Raw genomic sequence first — 14,377 nt, forward strand, 5'->3', positions numbered from 1 at the left:
TGAAAACCCGATCATAATCCTTTGTACTTTACATATATATAACAATTACATTCAAAATGCAGTGAGTTCTAAATCAAGTAGTATGAAGAGACATAGTTGATACAATTAGTAAAAGAGAGTAATAATATATAGAGCGAGAGAGGGAGAGAATTTCATGAGAATTGTGGTAGGCAAAGTTGTATAGAGACTCATTGTAATATTAAGACTGAAATGACCATGAGCATTCTTTTGATATCTGTGTATATTATATAATATATGAATTTACATATGTATGTGTGCGCACCAGTGTTGTACAGCTATTTAAGGCATCCTGAATGTTTTAACAACAGCAGTGACGCCAATATCACATAATCTGAGTAAAGCATTATTAATGTGTGTAATGATTCATAATATTTATTGTGCAAATGTTTGTTCTAAACAGTCATCTTGCAAATGATTCATGAGACATTCACTTATAGATGGCAAGCATAAAGTAATGAGTAAGACAGTCTATTAACAGACAATCAAAACTATCATTGGTAGGGATAATTCCCTTGTCTGGAAGCACCTACTATATTCTGAAGCACATTAGACAGATTATTGTGGATTGAAAATGCTTCCATATGATGGGATAAAAAGCCATACAGCATGAATGAAACAAATCAGCTCCAGAGAGGAAATACACTAGATAACTAACTTGGCCCACTCCTTCCCCACCACACACACACACACACACACACACACACACACACACACACACACCAAAATCTCCTGCAGGAATTAGCAGGTGATTGATACATCCTGTAATACTCATACTTGGCATGATAATTGACTTTTAAAAACTTAAAACTAGGATGCACCTTTAAAATAATATATTTGGAAAAGCATATTATTATTTTAGTACACACATATGCGATGCTGTTTGAGGTACCAAAGTTTGTTCAGCTTATGTTAATAACTTAATATTTCAGTCTTGTAAGCGTCGTTGAAATGAAATACTACAAGCACATGTACATAAGTATAAGGCAGTAAGTAATGTTTTATGTAAGGGTCACTGGCATATTTGCAAGGATATGCAGTCATCAGCACATCAGCATGTTAAAATGCATGTCTTTTCAAATCTCCAAGATCTTCTGCAAAATGTGCTAGAAGCCAGCAAACAGCAACAAATCATGCATGATGAATTACTGGCATTCAGATGTGTAATACAAAGTTATCAGTACATAATATCGGAGTACAATACCAGCAACATTCTGATGGCACATGGGTGCATATGCAACATCTTGAAATGTGTCTCTTTACACAAAGGGTGTATGTGTTTGTGTTGGGGGGGGGGGGGGTAATGAGCTGCACAGCGTTGAAAAAATCCCTTAGGTATTAAGCGGGGTGTAACAAGGGCCTTTGAAATGTACATCGTTGCAAACCATTCCCTAGGAAGTATATCTGCTGCTTCTGAGGCAAGATACAGCAAAAAATTACTTGCCTCAGCAGTCTTCAATTTGATAATTAGTTTTCAGTAATGTAAGGAGTGTACAGTACACGTTTATTCGAACATCTGTTTGTTTTCTGCGTGGAGTGGTCCGCACACCCTTTTCATATTCGACCCGGGACAGCAGCACAAATGTTTTAAGCCATCTTCTTGCTGTTTCACCTGTACTTTTTAGATTTATCTACGCGTCTGTTTGAAGTCGGGCTAGCTTTGGTTGTTTTGCTGAGAGGAGGTCAGTAGACTACTGCCCTCTTTCCAGTTGGTTTGTATGCCACAATATATGCGCATTCATACCCAAGGAGCTACTGACACAAAGAGTTTGTGGCGTGTCGGGCTGAGTACCCTTAGTAGGATGGGCCCCGGCTTTTGTGAATTGACCAACAGACGCGGCGGAGGATGGTGGTTGCCTAGAGCTATGTAGCGGAACCGAATTGTGCTCCAGGCACGATAAATCAAACAAGCAAACGTTTACCACAAACGTCTGTGCTTAAACTGCTCAAGTATGGTCACGGGCACGCACTCGGTAATGTACTACGCAAGCCTTTGTAAGACGGTACACTTGTCACGTCTCACAAAGTATGCTCGGGAAAAACCCTCCACATGTTGCCAGATGTGCACGAAGTCCCTTTCACTTCTACAAGACGGCAAGATGGAACGAACGCTGTTAGAGCGGGACCGAGCCCAAAGGTACATGTAGTGGTATGGATGATGGACTATAAAACCAAAAAGCGAATTATTAGACGTGACCTGTACTGTGTTAAACTTAATAATGCTTAGCGGACAAGAGTTCAACACCCACGGTTCCGATGTGCATTGCCTGTAAGAAACTGCAGGAATAATGCTGCGCAGTAAGGGTGGCCGTGTGCAGGGGGATTGATCGTCACCATATGACAATACCAAGAATGTAGTGTGGACAAGCACTCCAAGGAAACGTGATGCGGCACGATGCCGTTACCAAAGCCAAAAGCTGCCTGGCTGTGAACACTTTCGCTTGGGGCAACCTAGTCTTTGACCATGTGCTGCTCAGAACACGCTGTGTCATGTTGCTGCCGCAGGTCGGCAGCTTGTCTCAGTGTCCAAACCTCGTAGGTAATTCGCTGCTGAAGCTCACACCCCCACCCCAGTCACAGTCACACCTCCCTGCCACTTGGTGTCTGTCCTTCTCACCTGCTGGTGCTACTGCTCTTATTTAAAGGGCCCGGGGGCAGGAGGCAGGTTCCGGGGCCGGGCTCTCCATCTATTTAAAGGGAGGAGGATGCAGCTGCTGCAAAGGGAGCACTGTTGAGTTTTACGTGAGTTCGGGACTTAGTCGGACGTGCGAATTCTGCTTGAGCTAACTCTAGCCTGCTGTATCGCTTTGCCCACAAAACGGGAACTGAAGAAAAGGCACACAGTCCAAGGCATGCCTACCAGCATTGTTTCTTTGCTAGTTTTGATTGCCCTGTGGTTTCACCGGGTGTCCGCCAAGAGGCCTGACTGGCCCGAGTGTCCCTCTTGTGAAGTGGGGTCTCGCGAACCTGTCGGAGCAAAGGCTGGGACAGACAGTGTTAGGGGGGCAGGGGAATTCTGTGGGGTATACACCCCTACTTGTGCCCGGGGGCTGCGGTGCGTGCCGCGTGCTGGAGACCGGACCCCACTGCATAGCCTGCTGCGTGGTCGGGGAGTCTGCCGGAAGGACAAAGGTGGCAAAAACCGTTGGGAGTACGAGTCCCAGCAACCAGGTAATATATCCTGAACCTAGTATCTGCTTTAAAAAGTACTGACGATTTTTTTTTTTTTTTTGCATTTGCAGTGAGATAAATAGTCATTCAGACAAAGGAGTTGAAGGAAGGATGTGGAAAAGACTGGTCATTACGCTTTATAAGGGCATACCACTGAAATTCTTTGACAAATGTGAGACTGTATATAACGACGTTTAAGACTGGCAGAACCTGTGCCTCACAACTGGTCTGATGTCACAGGGCGTCCCTCGTTTTGTCTTATACTTTTGTCCTATGTCCCTCGTAAACTTTTTGATTTTTGACAGTCACTGAGGTTTTCAGTCTATCAGTAGTGCAGCTCATTAGAATTTCTTACTTATTTTTTAAAAAAACATGCATCTTGATGCAAAACATGTTGTTATGTTAATCTTTTAAGTGAATTAAATTAATATTTAAAATTGTCCCTGACTTTGATTCTTTATCCTGAATTATGTTTGGCTTTGTCCAGAATTTTTGAGCAAAGAAGTTGAAAGGTATGCCTTTTGACTTTGCTGGAAGTTACATCTTAATGCCTATTCTTTTCTTTTCTTTTTTTCAGTTAATGTAAATGAAATGTTTGCCAGTCACCATGTCTATAAACAGCAGTTTTACATTTAGTGCAAGATAAACTAATTTATAAACAATGTCCAGATTTAATCTAAAATAATACTTTTGTGAACACACTTTAATTATTTTACTTATAACATGCCCTCAAAAGTAAGTGATGTTTTTTATCAACATACTTCAACTATTAGTTGCAGCATATAGATTTGAAGATAAATATCATTATTAGACAGGTCAGCAAGCCAACAGTTTGTCGTGTGGCTGTATTAACTCTCCACAAGTACATCTGCAAAGTTTCAGAAGTGTTTTGAAATATATTTGCCAATGTGTGGCAGTACTAATCAGCTTCTGTGTAAGGTGACTACCTTCATAGTTACCAGGTAGTAATAGCATTATAATTTTGAGAAGTTAATTATGAATATTATTATTGAGCAGTACATCAGGTAAGGCAGACAAAGAGCTAACATATAAAGCGATGCATTATGCTCCACAGTTTGTTTTCTTTTGGAAATAAGAGTCCCGCTCCTTAAATCGCAGATTCTGCAGTTGTTTTTGGCATTAAGTTGATCTACAAGAAAGTTAAACTTTTGATGCCCTGCAAAGGTGTATGGTTACATGAGGGGCAGCACTTTGTTTATAGATCTGGTACCAACCTATGATTATCGGTTAGGAACCAATCAATGGCAGTGATTGTGCTGGTCAAATGATCCACATCCCACAAATATTATCAAGGCAATGAATATTTTTTTTCTTTAGAGTAGACTGGATCCTGAGCACCCAGCAGCTCATCAGTGGAAGGGATACTGAGGTTTTAGTGTAAGTAAAAGTTGATAAACTACATTTAGTTTTTAAAATGCTTATGACTGTTTTTCCCAAATCCACAGAACTGAACTGCATAATCAGATATTAGATACATCACTGTGATTACTGATAATGTATGTAAACATAGATGTATGCAGTGTTCATAAGCTACAAGTGTGTCACTGCAGTAATGTAACAGCAGCAAACATGGCAAAGAAACCTGCCTTGTTAGGCTGCAGGGGTGAGCAAGTGGTCAAGACAGCATAGTTTGGCAATGAACAGGAATGCTGGCAAGCTGTCATATGGAATGTTTCAAGTTTCACTGCCTGATATCTAATGGGATGTTGAAAATATCATCGGCATATGGAAGATTGTTTGTCAAACCATTGTTAATAGTGGGGCATTTCAAAGTAAGAACCTGCTTGTTCTTTATACTCTATTAGTACGTATGGTTCTGAACAGAGGCTTGCTTGGATGTCCCTGTGTTGCCTTCATTAAAGCTCACCGCTTACTCAAATGGTTGTTTCTAGGTTGCTTCTTACCTTTATATTTTGAAACTAATGACCAGAAGGTGGCGCCTTTTTATGTCAGAATAAAAAAATTGCGTATAAGGAAATATTTGCAATTCATTTATTGCTTCTTGTGTTTTATGGCTGGAAAAAACACAGAAACTGCTTTGTGGAAAACTCTTGTATAAAGGCAGCAGCATTATTCTGTTATTTATTAGTTAAATTATTATTTATTTATTTATTTGCCTTTTGTTAACTGGGTTAGTCTGTCTGGGCCAAGGGCCCTTTTTAAGCAGATACCCGAGGAGAAACTCTCCAGTACAAAAACAAATTAGTTACAATGTAGTACAAAATTAATCAAAACAGAAGTGAAATGTGAACAATATTATACATAAAAGAAAAATAAAATTTTCATTTAGACATGGTAGGAGAACAAGCAATCTTGGATACAGAAATATATTTATCATAAAATATCAATTTATAATCAGTGGCAGGTAAGGAATAAATTGTTAGGTATAAAGTAGAGTCTAGTAAGAGAATGAATAGGAAAAGACAGGGCAATAGAAGAGAGAGAGAGAGAGAGATGCAAAAAGGATACTTTAGTATAGGAAAATAGGATAATAAGACTGATGGACATAGAACTTGAGGAAGTTTAGGTGGGTTAGTGAAGATAGAGGAAAGAATCAGGAAAGTAGAAGGGGGGAAGGTGTAGAGGAGGAAAAGATTCAAGTTGGGTCTTGCCAGGGACAAGTCCAGGAATTGAGCAGAGATTCTTTTAAAGCAAGTTTGAAGTTGCTGGGATTTTGAATAGATCTGATGATAGGAGGGAAGTTGTTCCAGGAGGAGGCAACAGAGTGACTACTGAGACTTTTCCGTATGGATTTATTGAGTTTGGAGATTAGAAGGAGGTGTTGGTCGGAGCTGCGAAGTTCTCAGTTAGGGACATAAGGGGAGATGAGGTTAGCAAGAGAAGGTAATAAAATGGATCCTTGTTCTTTCAGCTCCACTAATTTATAACATCTGATATCCTAGTTTATAAATTTTCTTTTCAAATAGTCATAGCCTTCTGTCACATTTTCTTCAGTCTACAGATTGCATTCAGTAACAAATAAGTTGCTTAGATTTTACAACTTAGTCACAAACATGTGGTTAGCCAGTGGTAGTTGCAGGTCACAGTTTTCATGAGAAAGTAGTTTGAATATCCTTCATACTGTTGTGTGCATGTCTACTTGTTATTGCCTGTTTGTACGTATACATTCATGTAATAGTGGTAATTGAGAGAAAGGGCTAGTAGAGTAGGTAAAAAGTGGAAATTATTGGTGGAAGGCACAGTATAGCTGTGCTGGTTATACAGCAGTTGTACTTGAAAATAACACAATGGTGTGAGCTGATGCATTTACTACAGAAGATACTTACTATAAGATACTGTCTTTAAAGTTCTTTTGTTAATCACATGTTTTGTAAATAGAACATTGTTTATGTCTTAGCAGGGTTGGCATAATGGTTAATGTATTTATCTCACTGCCATAAGGTACATGGTTTGAAGCTCACATTTGAAGAGAAGTTGGCTAGGCTTCAAATAGCCTCCAAAGGCAACTAGCCTATGAGCATCTGAAGAGCCCATGGGAATAATAAATACAGCTGTCTTGATTATTGGGACAACTACACTTCTCTCACAAATAGCTTCTAGCTTGTTACACTATAGAAATATAGCTATACTATGTACCTTGTCATTTTACCAGTTGTTGTTGTTGTCTTTCGGCTTTTCACGGTTAGGTGCAGAACCTAATTTCATTGTATAGAGCTGAATATGTCCAAGATGAGACCTTACATTTCACAGATGACATAGCTGATAGTTTGTATGATTGTAATCGCAAGTGTACTTTGTAATTGAGACTTACAATGTTAAGGCTCTGGGGCAATCTTATAATGCCCACTTACAGACCAAGACATGCTTTCACACCCCATCTTTACTACACAGATTATACATGCAAGTAGAGGTGTGGTAATTCTGTGAGTAATATTTATATAGCAACAGTCCAGTGATTGTGTCCAGGCCAGATATTTCTGCTCCATGTTTTGTATCACTTATTGCAAGTCTAGTTTGCTTGCAATATTTGTTGATAGGTTCATAGATTACTAGGCTGTTGATCTGTGAGGATCTTTAAAAGCCTAGTCTTACAGTCCCATGATTGTTTTTAGCCCTTATATTCTGAGTACAAATAACACAGAAGACAGCAGAACAAGGATATGTTAGGACAGGGGTGCTACACTGGGGGTGAATTTACAGTTTCCCATCCATTCGTCCAAATTACTGGTGAACAGTACTATATTTAAGAAGGTGTATTTTCTGTGATACATACGTCTTCTTCGTAATTGTTTTGTTTGTGTTGCAGAAAAGGTTGAGATTCCTTTAGTAGGTATTCATGCTAGCACTGGACACGTGAATGTGCAGTAGGCCTGACAGGGTAAATAAATGCCCTGCGGGACATTAACCCACTGACTGCCCCAATTATATTATTCAAAATACTTCATTTACATGCTGAACTACAGAAACAGTGTACCAGAGAGTACGTTAATTAACGTTATAAAGAGTGTTTGAAAGGCAGCATTTGTTGATTCTTGCTTCTATACAAACATTTTCTATTCTCTATACCACCAAGAAACTAAATTGTTAGAGTCTCAATTTCTTGCAAGGACACTGTGCCCTGCTTGTATCCTCCCCAACATTTATTCATTTTTGAGTATTGTTCCTCCCATGTCTTCAATAATCTTTCTTGATATCACACAATAAGCAGAGGTTAAACTCTCCATCCTCTCATGAGAACACATCTTTAAAGAATTTGTTTTCCCTTCCACAGCGATGAATTCATTTCTGTTCAGTAATCTGTGCATTTAGTATGGATCAAGCAGTAGCCTGAAATTTGGATTTTTTGGGGGGGCTGTAGTCATTGAAATATTAGTTTTGAATATCTCCTAGTATGTAATACTGGTGCAATTCTGGTAATCAGATAATGCATCGATTACATTTGCTGCCTCACATTGCTTAGTTCACCAGTTCAGTAATTGGATGGGATGTCCTGTACTTAAAGTTTACATGCTCTTCCTGTATCCTCATGGCTTTATCCTGGAATTTTCCCTTTTTCCCCAGATTTGCTTGTAATGAGTTTGAAAGTTTGGCTGTAGTCTGCAGTAGACTGTAGTCTAATCCAGGATTGTTTCCTGCATTATGTTCGTTGTTTGACAGGGTGACCTTTAGTACCCCTTGACTCTAAATTTTCTAAAGCAGGCACTGAAATGGTTGAATTGGTTGAAGTAGGATGTTGGTCCATAATAGCCCTTGCTGGGGGATAATGTTTATTCTAAATCTTGACGATATTTACCAAACATTTCAGTAGTTCATTATTTAGAGGCAGCCAGGTCTGTGAAAGATGGTGGTATGTGCTACAGGTGGCTCAGATTGTGCCAAATAAAGGAATAATCCCTTGCAAAGACATGCAGCCTCATATGTGTATATATATATATATATATATATATATATATATATATATATTTATTTATATATATATATATATATATATATATATATATATATTCTGTTTGACAGAGCATGGGCTCACCATTACATGGAAAGGGCCAGAGTGCAGTGACATTTTTAATGTTATACTCTGGGGATTCACAAAATGGTTGCATAAAGATGTGTGTTGTATATGTCAGTTAGAGTTGTGGGAAGGAGTGTGCTCTGTGTCTTTTCCACCACAACGATTGCACTGTCTGTATAACTAATGGAAGTGAATGCCTGAGTACTAGCATACGATATTGGCCAGTAGTGAATCTCGTGTTAGCCAGCCTGAAGTTACTGTTGTTCTGTGAATAGTCTTTGCAACTGTTCTGTTGTAGTTTCTATTATTTTCAGCTGCATTATTTTGCAGGGCACATAACCAGGATTGTAATGGCTAGAACTGAGGCCTTTGAGCTCATTCTGAGCTTTTTTTCAGACTGCTGACTATTTGCTTTTCTTGATATTAATCACACTCATTTACTTTTCTTTACAGGGCAAACTGATTGTGGAAGTTGGCTATCAACCAGGCAGCCATTAGAGGATCTTCTGTTTTTCTGGTCATAATCTAAAGCCTGACAGATGGCATGAGCTTTGTTGAAGTGATGGCCTGCCAAACCTTATCTTGTACTACTTGGCACATCCAGGACCACAACCCCAGTTTATGTGTCGCATACTGTACACTTCTTCCCCATTTACTGCTGCCAGTGAAGCAGACATAACCACCTCACTCCACTTACTCCCACCTTTCTTTAACAGATCTTCCAGCACCTGGATCACTAGCTAACCCCAAGTCATCTGAGCCTCTGTCTGGGCTTTATCCCCTTGTGCTACGGATGTGGCTTATGTCGTGTGATTTTTATTAAAAAATAGTAATGGTGTAGGGCCTTTAAAAACTCTTCCTATCATGAGCTACACTGCCTTCAGACTACAGAAATTTAGCCTAGTGTAAGGTTATTGTATAGCAATTGTGTCACAGCTAGAAGAGTTTTTGTTCTTATTACCGTAGCTATAATTCTACCCATTAAGAGCTTAAGAAAATTTTTAGCTAAATTATCAAAAAAGATTGCTGCATGTGTACTTAATAACATTTGTAAAGAAAGAAACTGTAGGTATCCACTCCATGTACCTATTGCAACATTAGACACCTGGTCTTGTGTTGTGGAATGATGTTTGAAAGCCTAAGGGGCCATAAGGAAAGTGTAGTTTCCTTTCAGGGGTTTGATAGTTTCCTTTCACTGAAAGCCACAAAGCTGCACCTGGCACGTCTTGTTCCCACTCTTCTTATTCTGTGGAATATTTTAGAGACCTTCACCCATTTTATTGGTACTGTACATGCTGCCACTTCTTTGGATAATGTGAATATTTTGTGCTCTGTGGATGATACTGAACTCGAAGTCTCATTTATTTCTAGACAGCAACACTGCTGTGGCCTTTAATAACTGTATTGTTTAGATCTACAACTGGATGAATGGAAGCCAGTTGTGGCAAACCTTGATTAAAATAGAACACTTGCTATTTACCCTGGTGCTGCGGTAGCGTTGTCGCCTCAAAGTTAGACGTTGCCCGTTCGATTCTCAGTTAGAGCGTCTTCTGTGTAGCGACATGCGTGAATGGGCGTTCCTTCGTTGAAGGTTGTGCATTAGGCCCGGCAAGCCAGTACGTAAAAATCTACAGCCAATCATTAGCGGACCGGAGTTCCGCTGTGGCAACCCCTAACCGGGAAAAGCCAAAAGACACAAACAAACATTGTGACCCAAGTATTATGACCTAATTACTTTACCTGGACACATGTTTGAAGTCTGTCTCAGGCAGACTCAGCAAAGGCAAATCTTACATGGAGTATGACATAATTACTGATCACAATTTCACAATTACAACAACTTAAGTGTCAGTTGTTGCCATTCTTCTCACCCTTTAAGAGTGATCTAATTGGAGGAACACTGTTTCTTCCACATTACCTGATACTGGATAGGATTGGGAGGTTGGCATAATGTTTAAGGAGCTTTCCTTGCAAACACAAGGTAGAGGAATTGATTCTCACATTTGAAAGGAAAATTGGAAAGGCATAAAATGGCCTGCAAGGATAGCGAGACTAGTATTTACCTATGAACTTGTTTCATGACTTGGGAGCTTTATGCCTTAATCACCACATTGCCTTTCTTTTGGGCAACTGATTTACCTCTTTATCTAATGCAGAAGATGTCAGTTAGGGTGCAGAATGGTAGTTGTAAAAGCAGGCATGTTGCGCCTATTTTGTGAACATCACTGGCTGCCACAACAGTGGCAGATCAGCTGAACTGGACTGTATCCTATCCTGTCATGTCCTGTCAAGTCCTGTCCTACCCTACCCTGTCCTATCCTACCCTATCCTGTCCTATCTTATCGTATCCTATCCTGTCTTATCATATCCTATCCATGTACTCTGTCGAGATTCCCCTTACATTTCATTTCCTTGTACTGTCTTTGTGTTTGCCGTGATCCACTGACAAACAATTGCTGCTGGTTTTCTTTTATACTTTTTAAGTAGTTAATTGCATGATTTTATGGTCGTATGACTATGATCCTATGGATCAGACAGGATTATAATGCTGTTTAACTTGTTCAGATTTTCAAAGCCATTTTCAAAGTTTATTTAGGTTAATATGTTCAGTGTTGTTTTAACATGTTTTCCATAAATAGTTGTTTTGGTGTTATGGTTTAAAAGTTGCAGATCATGGCGTTATTATGGTATGTTAGTCCAAAAGATAGAATATACATATTTTTTAGGCCAGTGTTATTTATTATTAAGTTAATTTGGATTGATTTATTTTCCCCTTACAGTAAAACATGCTTAGAAAATGATTCAGTGTACTGATTCACCTTAAAATCTGTGGTTTAAAGTATACACCACATTGTAATTGTTGCTACTACAGCAGAATGCAAGATAGAAAAATGATAAGCCTAACTCTGAGGTGACCTGTCATCTATGTCTGCTTAATTCCTAGACCAGCTAGCTCTGTGTGGATATCCAGTGATCTAAATATTATTATCTCGACTACCAAATCTACATTCTTGTTCCTGCCTCCTTTTCCCTCTTTATCTTTCTCCACTTCTAGTACAATTTTCCTGAGTCATTGTTATCTCTCCTGTTTTATTACCATCCCTGTTACACTTTTTTTCTGCACTGCTCCGCCCTTCCACTGTCCTTCTACTCCATATGTATTCTTAAAACTCTTATTTCATAAAGTAAGTATTTTCTAGTTATTCATAATGTTTGCACTCCATTTTATATTAACTTGAAACATCTGCCTTGCATAGAACTCTATTCAATAGCCATTTTATTAAGGACCAATTAGACGTACAGCTGTTGGTTATTAATATCAGCCCAGGCAAGGCGTTAACAGGCATTCAACTGTGTTCAGGTGACTGTGTGCAGTCCTGAAAACAAAAATAATAACTCAAAATTTTGTTATAGATATTGGCAGTAGTTATGATAAATGCTTAACTATTTTCGCTTTGCTTTTTGTGTAAGCATTTTGTTACATATTTTAATTGATTTCATACATTCCATCTTAGTAGACTCATTGCAGTATTGTAATGGTTCTGCATAAGACACTATATCAGTGCTTGGGCAAAACTTGTTAAATGCAGTTTAGATTTAGTCCTTTCCTGTTTTTTATCCTGTCTCTGCAGTCAAATTTTATTGAGACTTTTGTGACTGATTATATTGTGATAATGCAGAGACATTTAAAGCAGTTCTGTGTTGCTACCAAGTCTACAACAATGAATGCTTCTGCCTTATACTACATGGGATCTTAATATTGTATGTATAGAGCAACCACACTGCATCCAGTTTGTTTTGTATTTGGAAGTGTATCTACAGGTATGCAAGTGCTACTCAGAAAGTTAGTAATGGCTCTGAATGTTTTGCATACTGGCAATATTTAACACATTGAGGTAAGATGTGTCAGACTAGTATCAGTAAAGTTTGTTGTAGGAATGACACGGACTGCAGGTGGTGAGGGGCTGCTTAATGTCTTCTAGGTGGATTTCAGCAAAGCAGAAAATTAGGTGCCAGGAGGATACTACTGGGCACAGTAAGATGGTCGGAAGGAAGTGATGTGATTAGCAGGAGTTGGTTGCTTCATGGGTTAGGAACAGAGCTGGTGAAGGGTGAGTATCACAGTGCAGGAGATCACAGTTAGGGCACTACAATGACCCTTTAAGACGCTTTGCAATTTAATACTGATACATGTAGCACTGGGAACGTTTTATTTATTTCTGTATTTACTACCTGTTCTCTGGGTAAGTGGACTGGGTGGGTGAGGGGGTTTGGGTCAGGTAATGAAGTTGCCAATAAGAATTTAATTACAAGATATTTTTTATGTTTTGACAATTGTTTTTGCAGTGCTGTTCACACTGTCTTCTGTCCATCAGTAAATAACCTGTCAGCCCTGCATCTCCCCCACCTCTATATTTATGTATTATATATATATATATATATATATATATATATATATATATATATATATGCATACACACACTTGTGTGTAGTGTGTGTGTGTGTGTGTGTTGTGTGTGTGTGTGTGTGTGTGTGTGTGTGTGTGTGAGAGTTTCACATAAGACAATATCTGAATTATTATGTAATACTTGTTAAATGCAGTTTGCTGTTATCCTTTCCTCTTTTATCTCCTCTGTGTTGGTGCAGTGAGATTTTATTGAGACCTAGGGAGTAAGTGCTTTCATAACATTCAGCTTTGTCATCCTGGCATTCAAATGGATGTTCCCTGAATAAAACTAGAGCTGTGACAAATCTTCAGTGCAGAACCACTTTCAAGTAAGTCTGCATATGAGCCTTTCTTCCGTAATAGATCGTCTTGTCCTTATATAGTGTGGCGAGGGGAAATAAATGAGAGCACCTTTTCCTTTCTGAGTAGATACATGAGAATATAGTTTGTTGAACATGTGCTTCCTCACTTTGGGTATATTACTGAAACAGCAAGGCAGTATTTATATGTTTGAAAAGAAGTGAGCAAGTGAGTCACAATAGGACAGGACTCTTTCTGGGACTTGCCCAAGGTGCACATGGCTTGACAGGAAAGAAAATAAAAATACATAGTTATTTATTCCTATTGGTTAGCTGTTCCAGGGAAAAGATATTCAACATATGACAGTAAAAGCAGTATGCTGAAAACCAGATGTGCACGTAGCAGCTCAGTTTTAATGTAAATGTGAAAGGCTTCTTCACTGCCAAGCAGTTGGACCAGACTCCCCATATCATATGATTTCATGAAAATGCAAGAGCCAGCACTCTGGAAAGTTTCACAACAGCAATTCTGAGAACTCAAGGTAACTACGTTAGGGTAGAAATACCTGATAAAGCACAGCAGGGAGTCTCTCAAGAGAGAGACATATGTTTGACTTCTACTTTGAAACTTTGCTTTATTTTCCTATAGGTCATTTGGCACAGAATACTTCAGTTTTAATAAAGTCTCATTCAGTTGTGTACATGATGAGGCAAATTTATGTTGACAATGTTTTATTTAATTGGTATGAATGCTTGTGGCATTTCTGTAATGTTAAGTATTGATTAGCAGCACCATCCAAAAATATGACATCTAAAAAGGGAAGCAGTCTGGCACAGTTTAGAATGATTAAGATTATTCATTTATGTGTGTCTGCCAAGTAACACATAGCAGTCCATAATCCTAGGACACCCAGTTGTAAAACATAATGACAGACCATGTAAGGGAGA

The 14,377-nt window shown here is 38.8% G+C and overlaps 1 protein-coding gene across 1 annotated transcript in view; it reads left to right on the plus strand.

Annotated features, from left to right (window-relative positions):
- The first annotated feature begins 2,186 nt into the window (after positions 1 to 2,186).
- Positions 2,187 to 14,377, plus strand: part of LOC122811856 (insulin-like growth factor-binding protein 5) — a 34,769-nt gene continuing 22,578 nt past the window's right edge. Inside the window, exon 1 of the mRNA XM_044083978.1 lies at positions 2,187 to 3,189. Coding sequence (XP_043939913.1) covers positions 2,871 to 3,189 — 319 coding nt within the window. The 5' untranslated portion in view covers positions 2,187 to 2,870. The remainder of the gene's footprint in view (positions 3,190 to 14,377) is intronic.

This window comes from Protopterus annectens, chromosome 9.part0 (genome assembly GCF_019279795.1).
Source record: "Protopterus annectens isolate FY-2018-M chromosome 9.part0, PAN1.0, whole genome shotgun sequence".
Taxonomy (NCBI): domain Eukaryota; kingdom Metazoa; phylum Chordata; order Ceratodontiformes; family Protopteridae; genus Protopterus; species Protopterus annectens.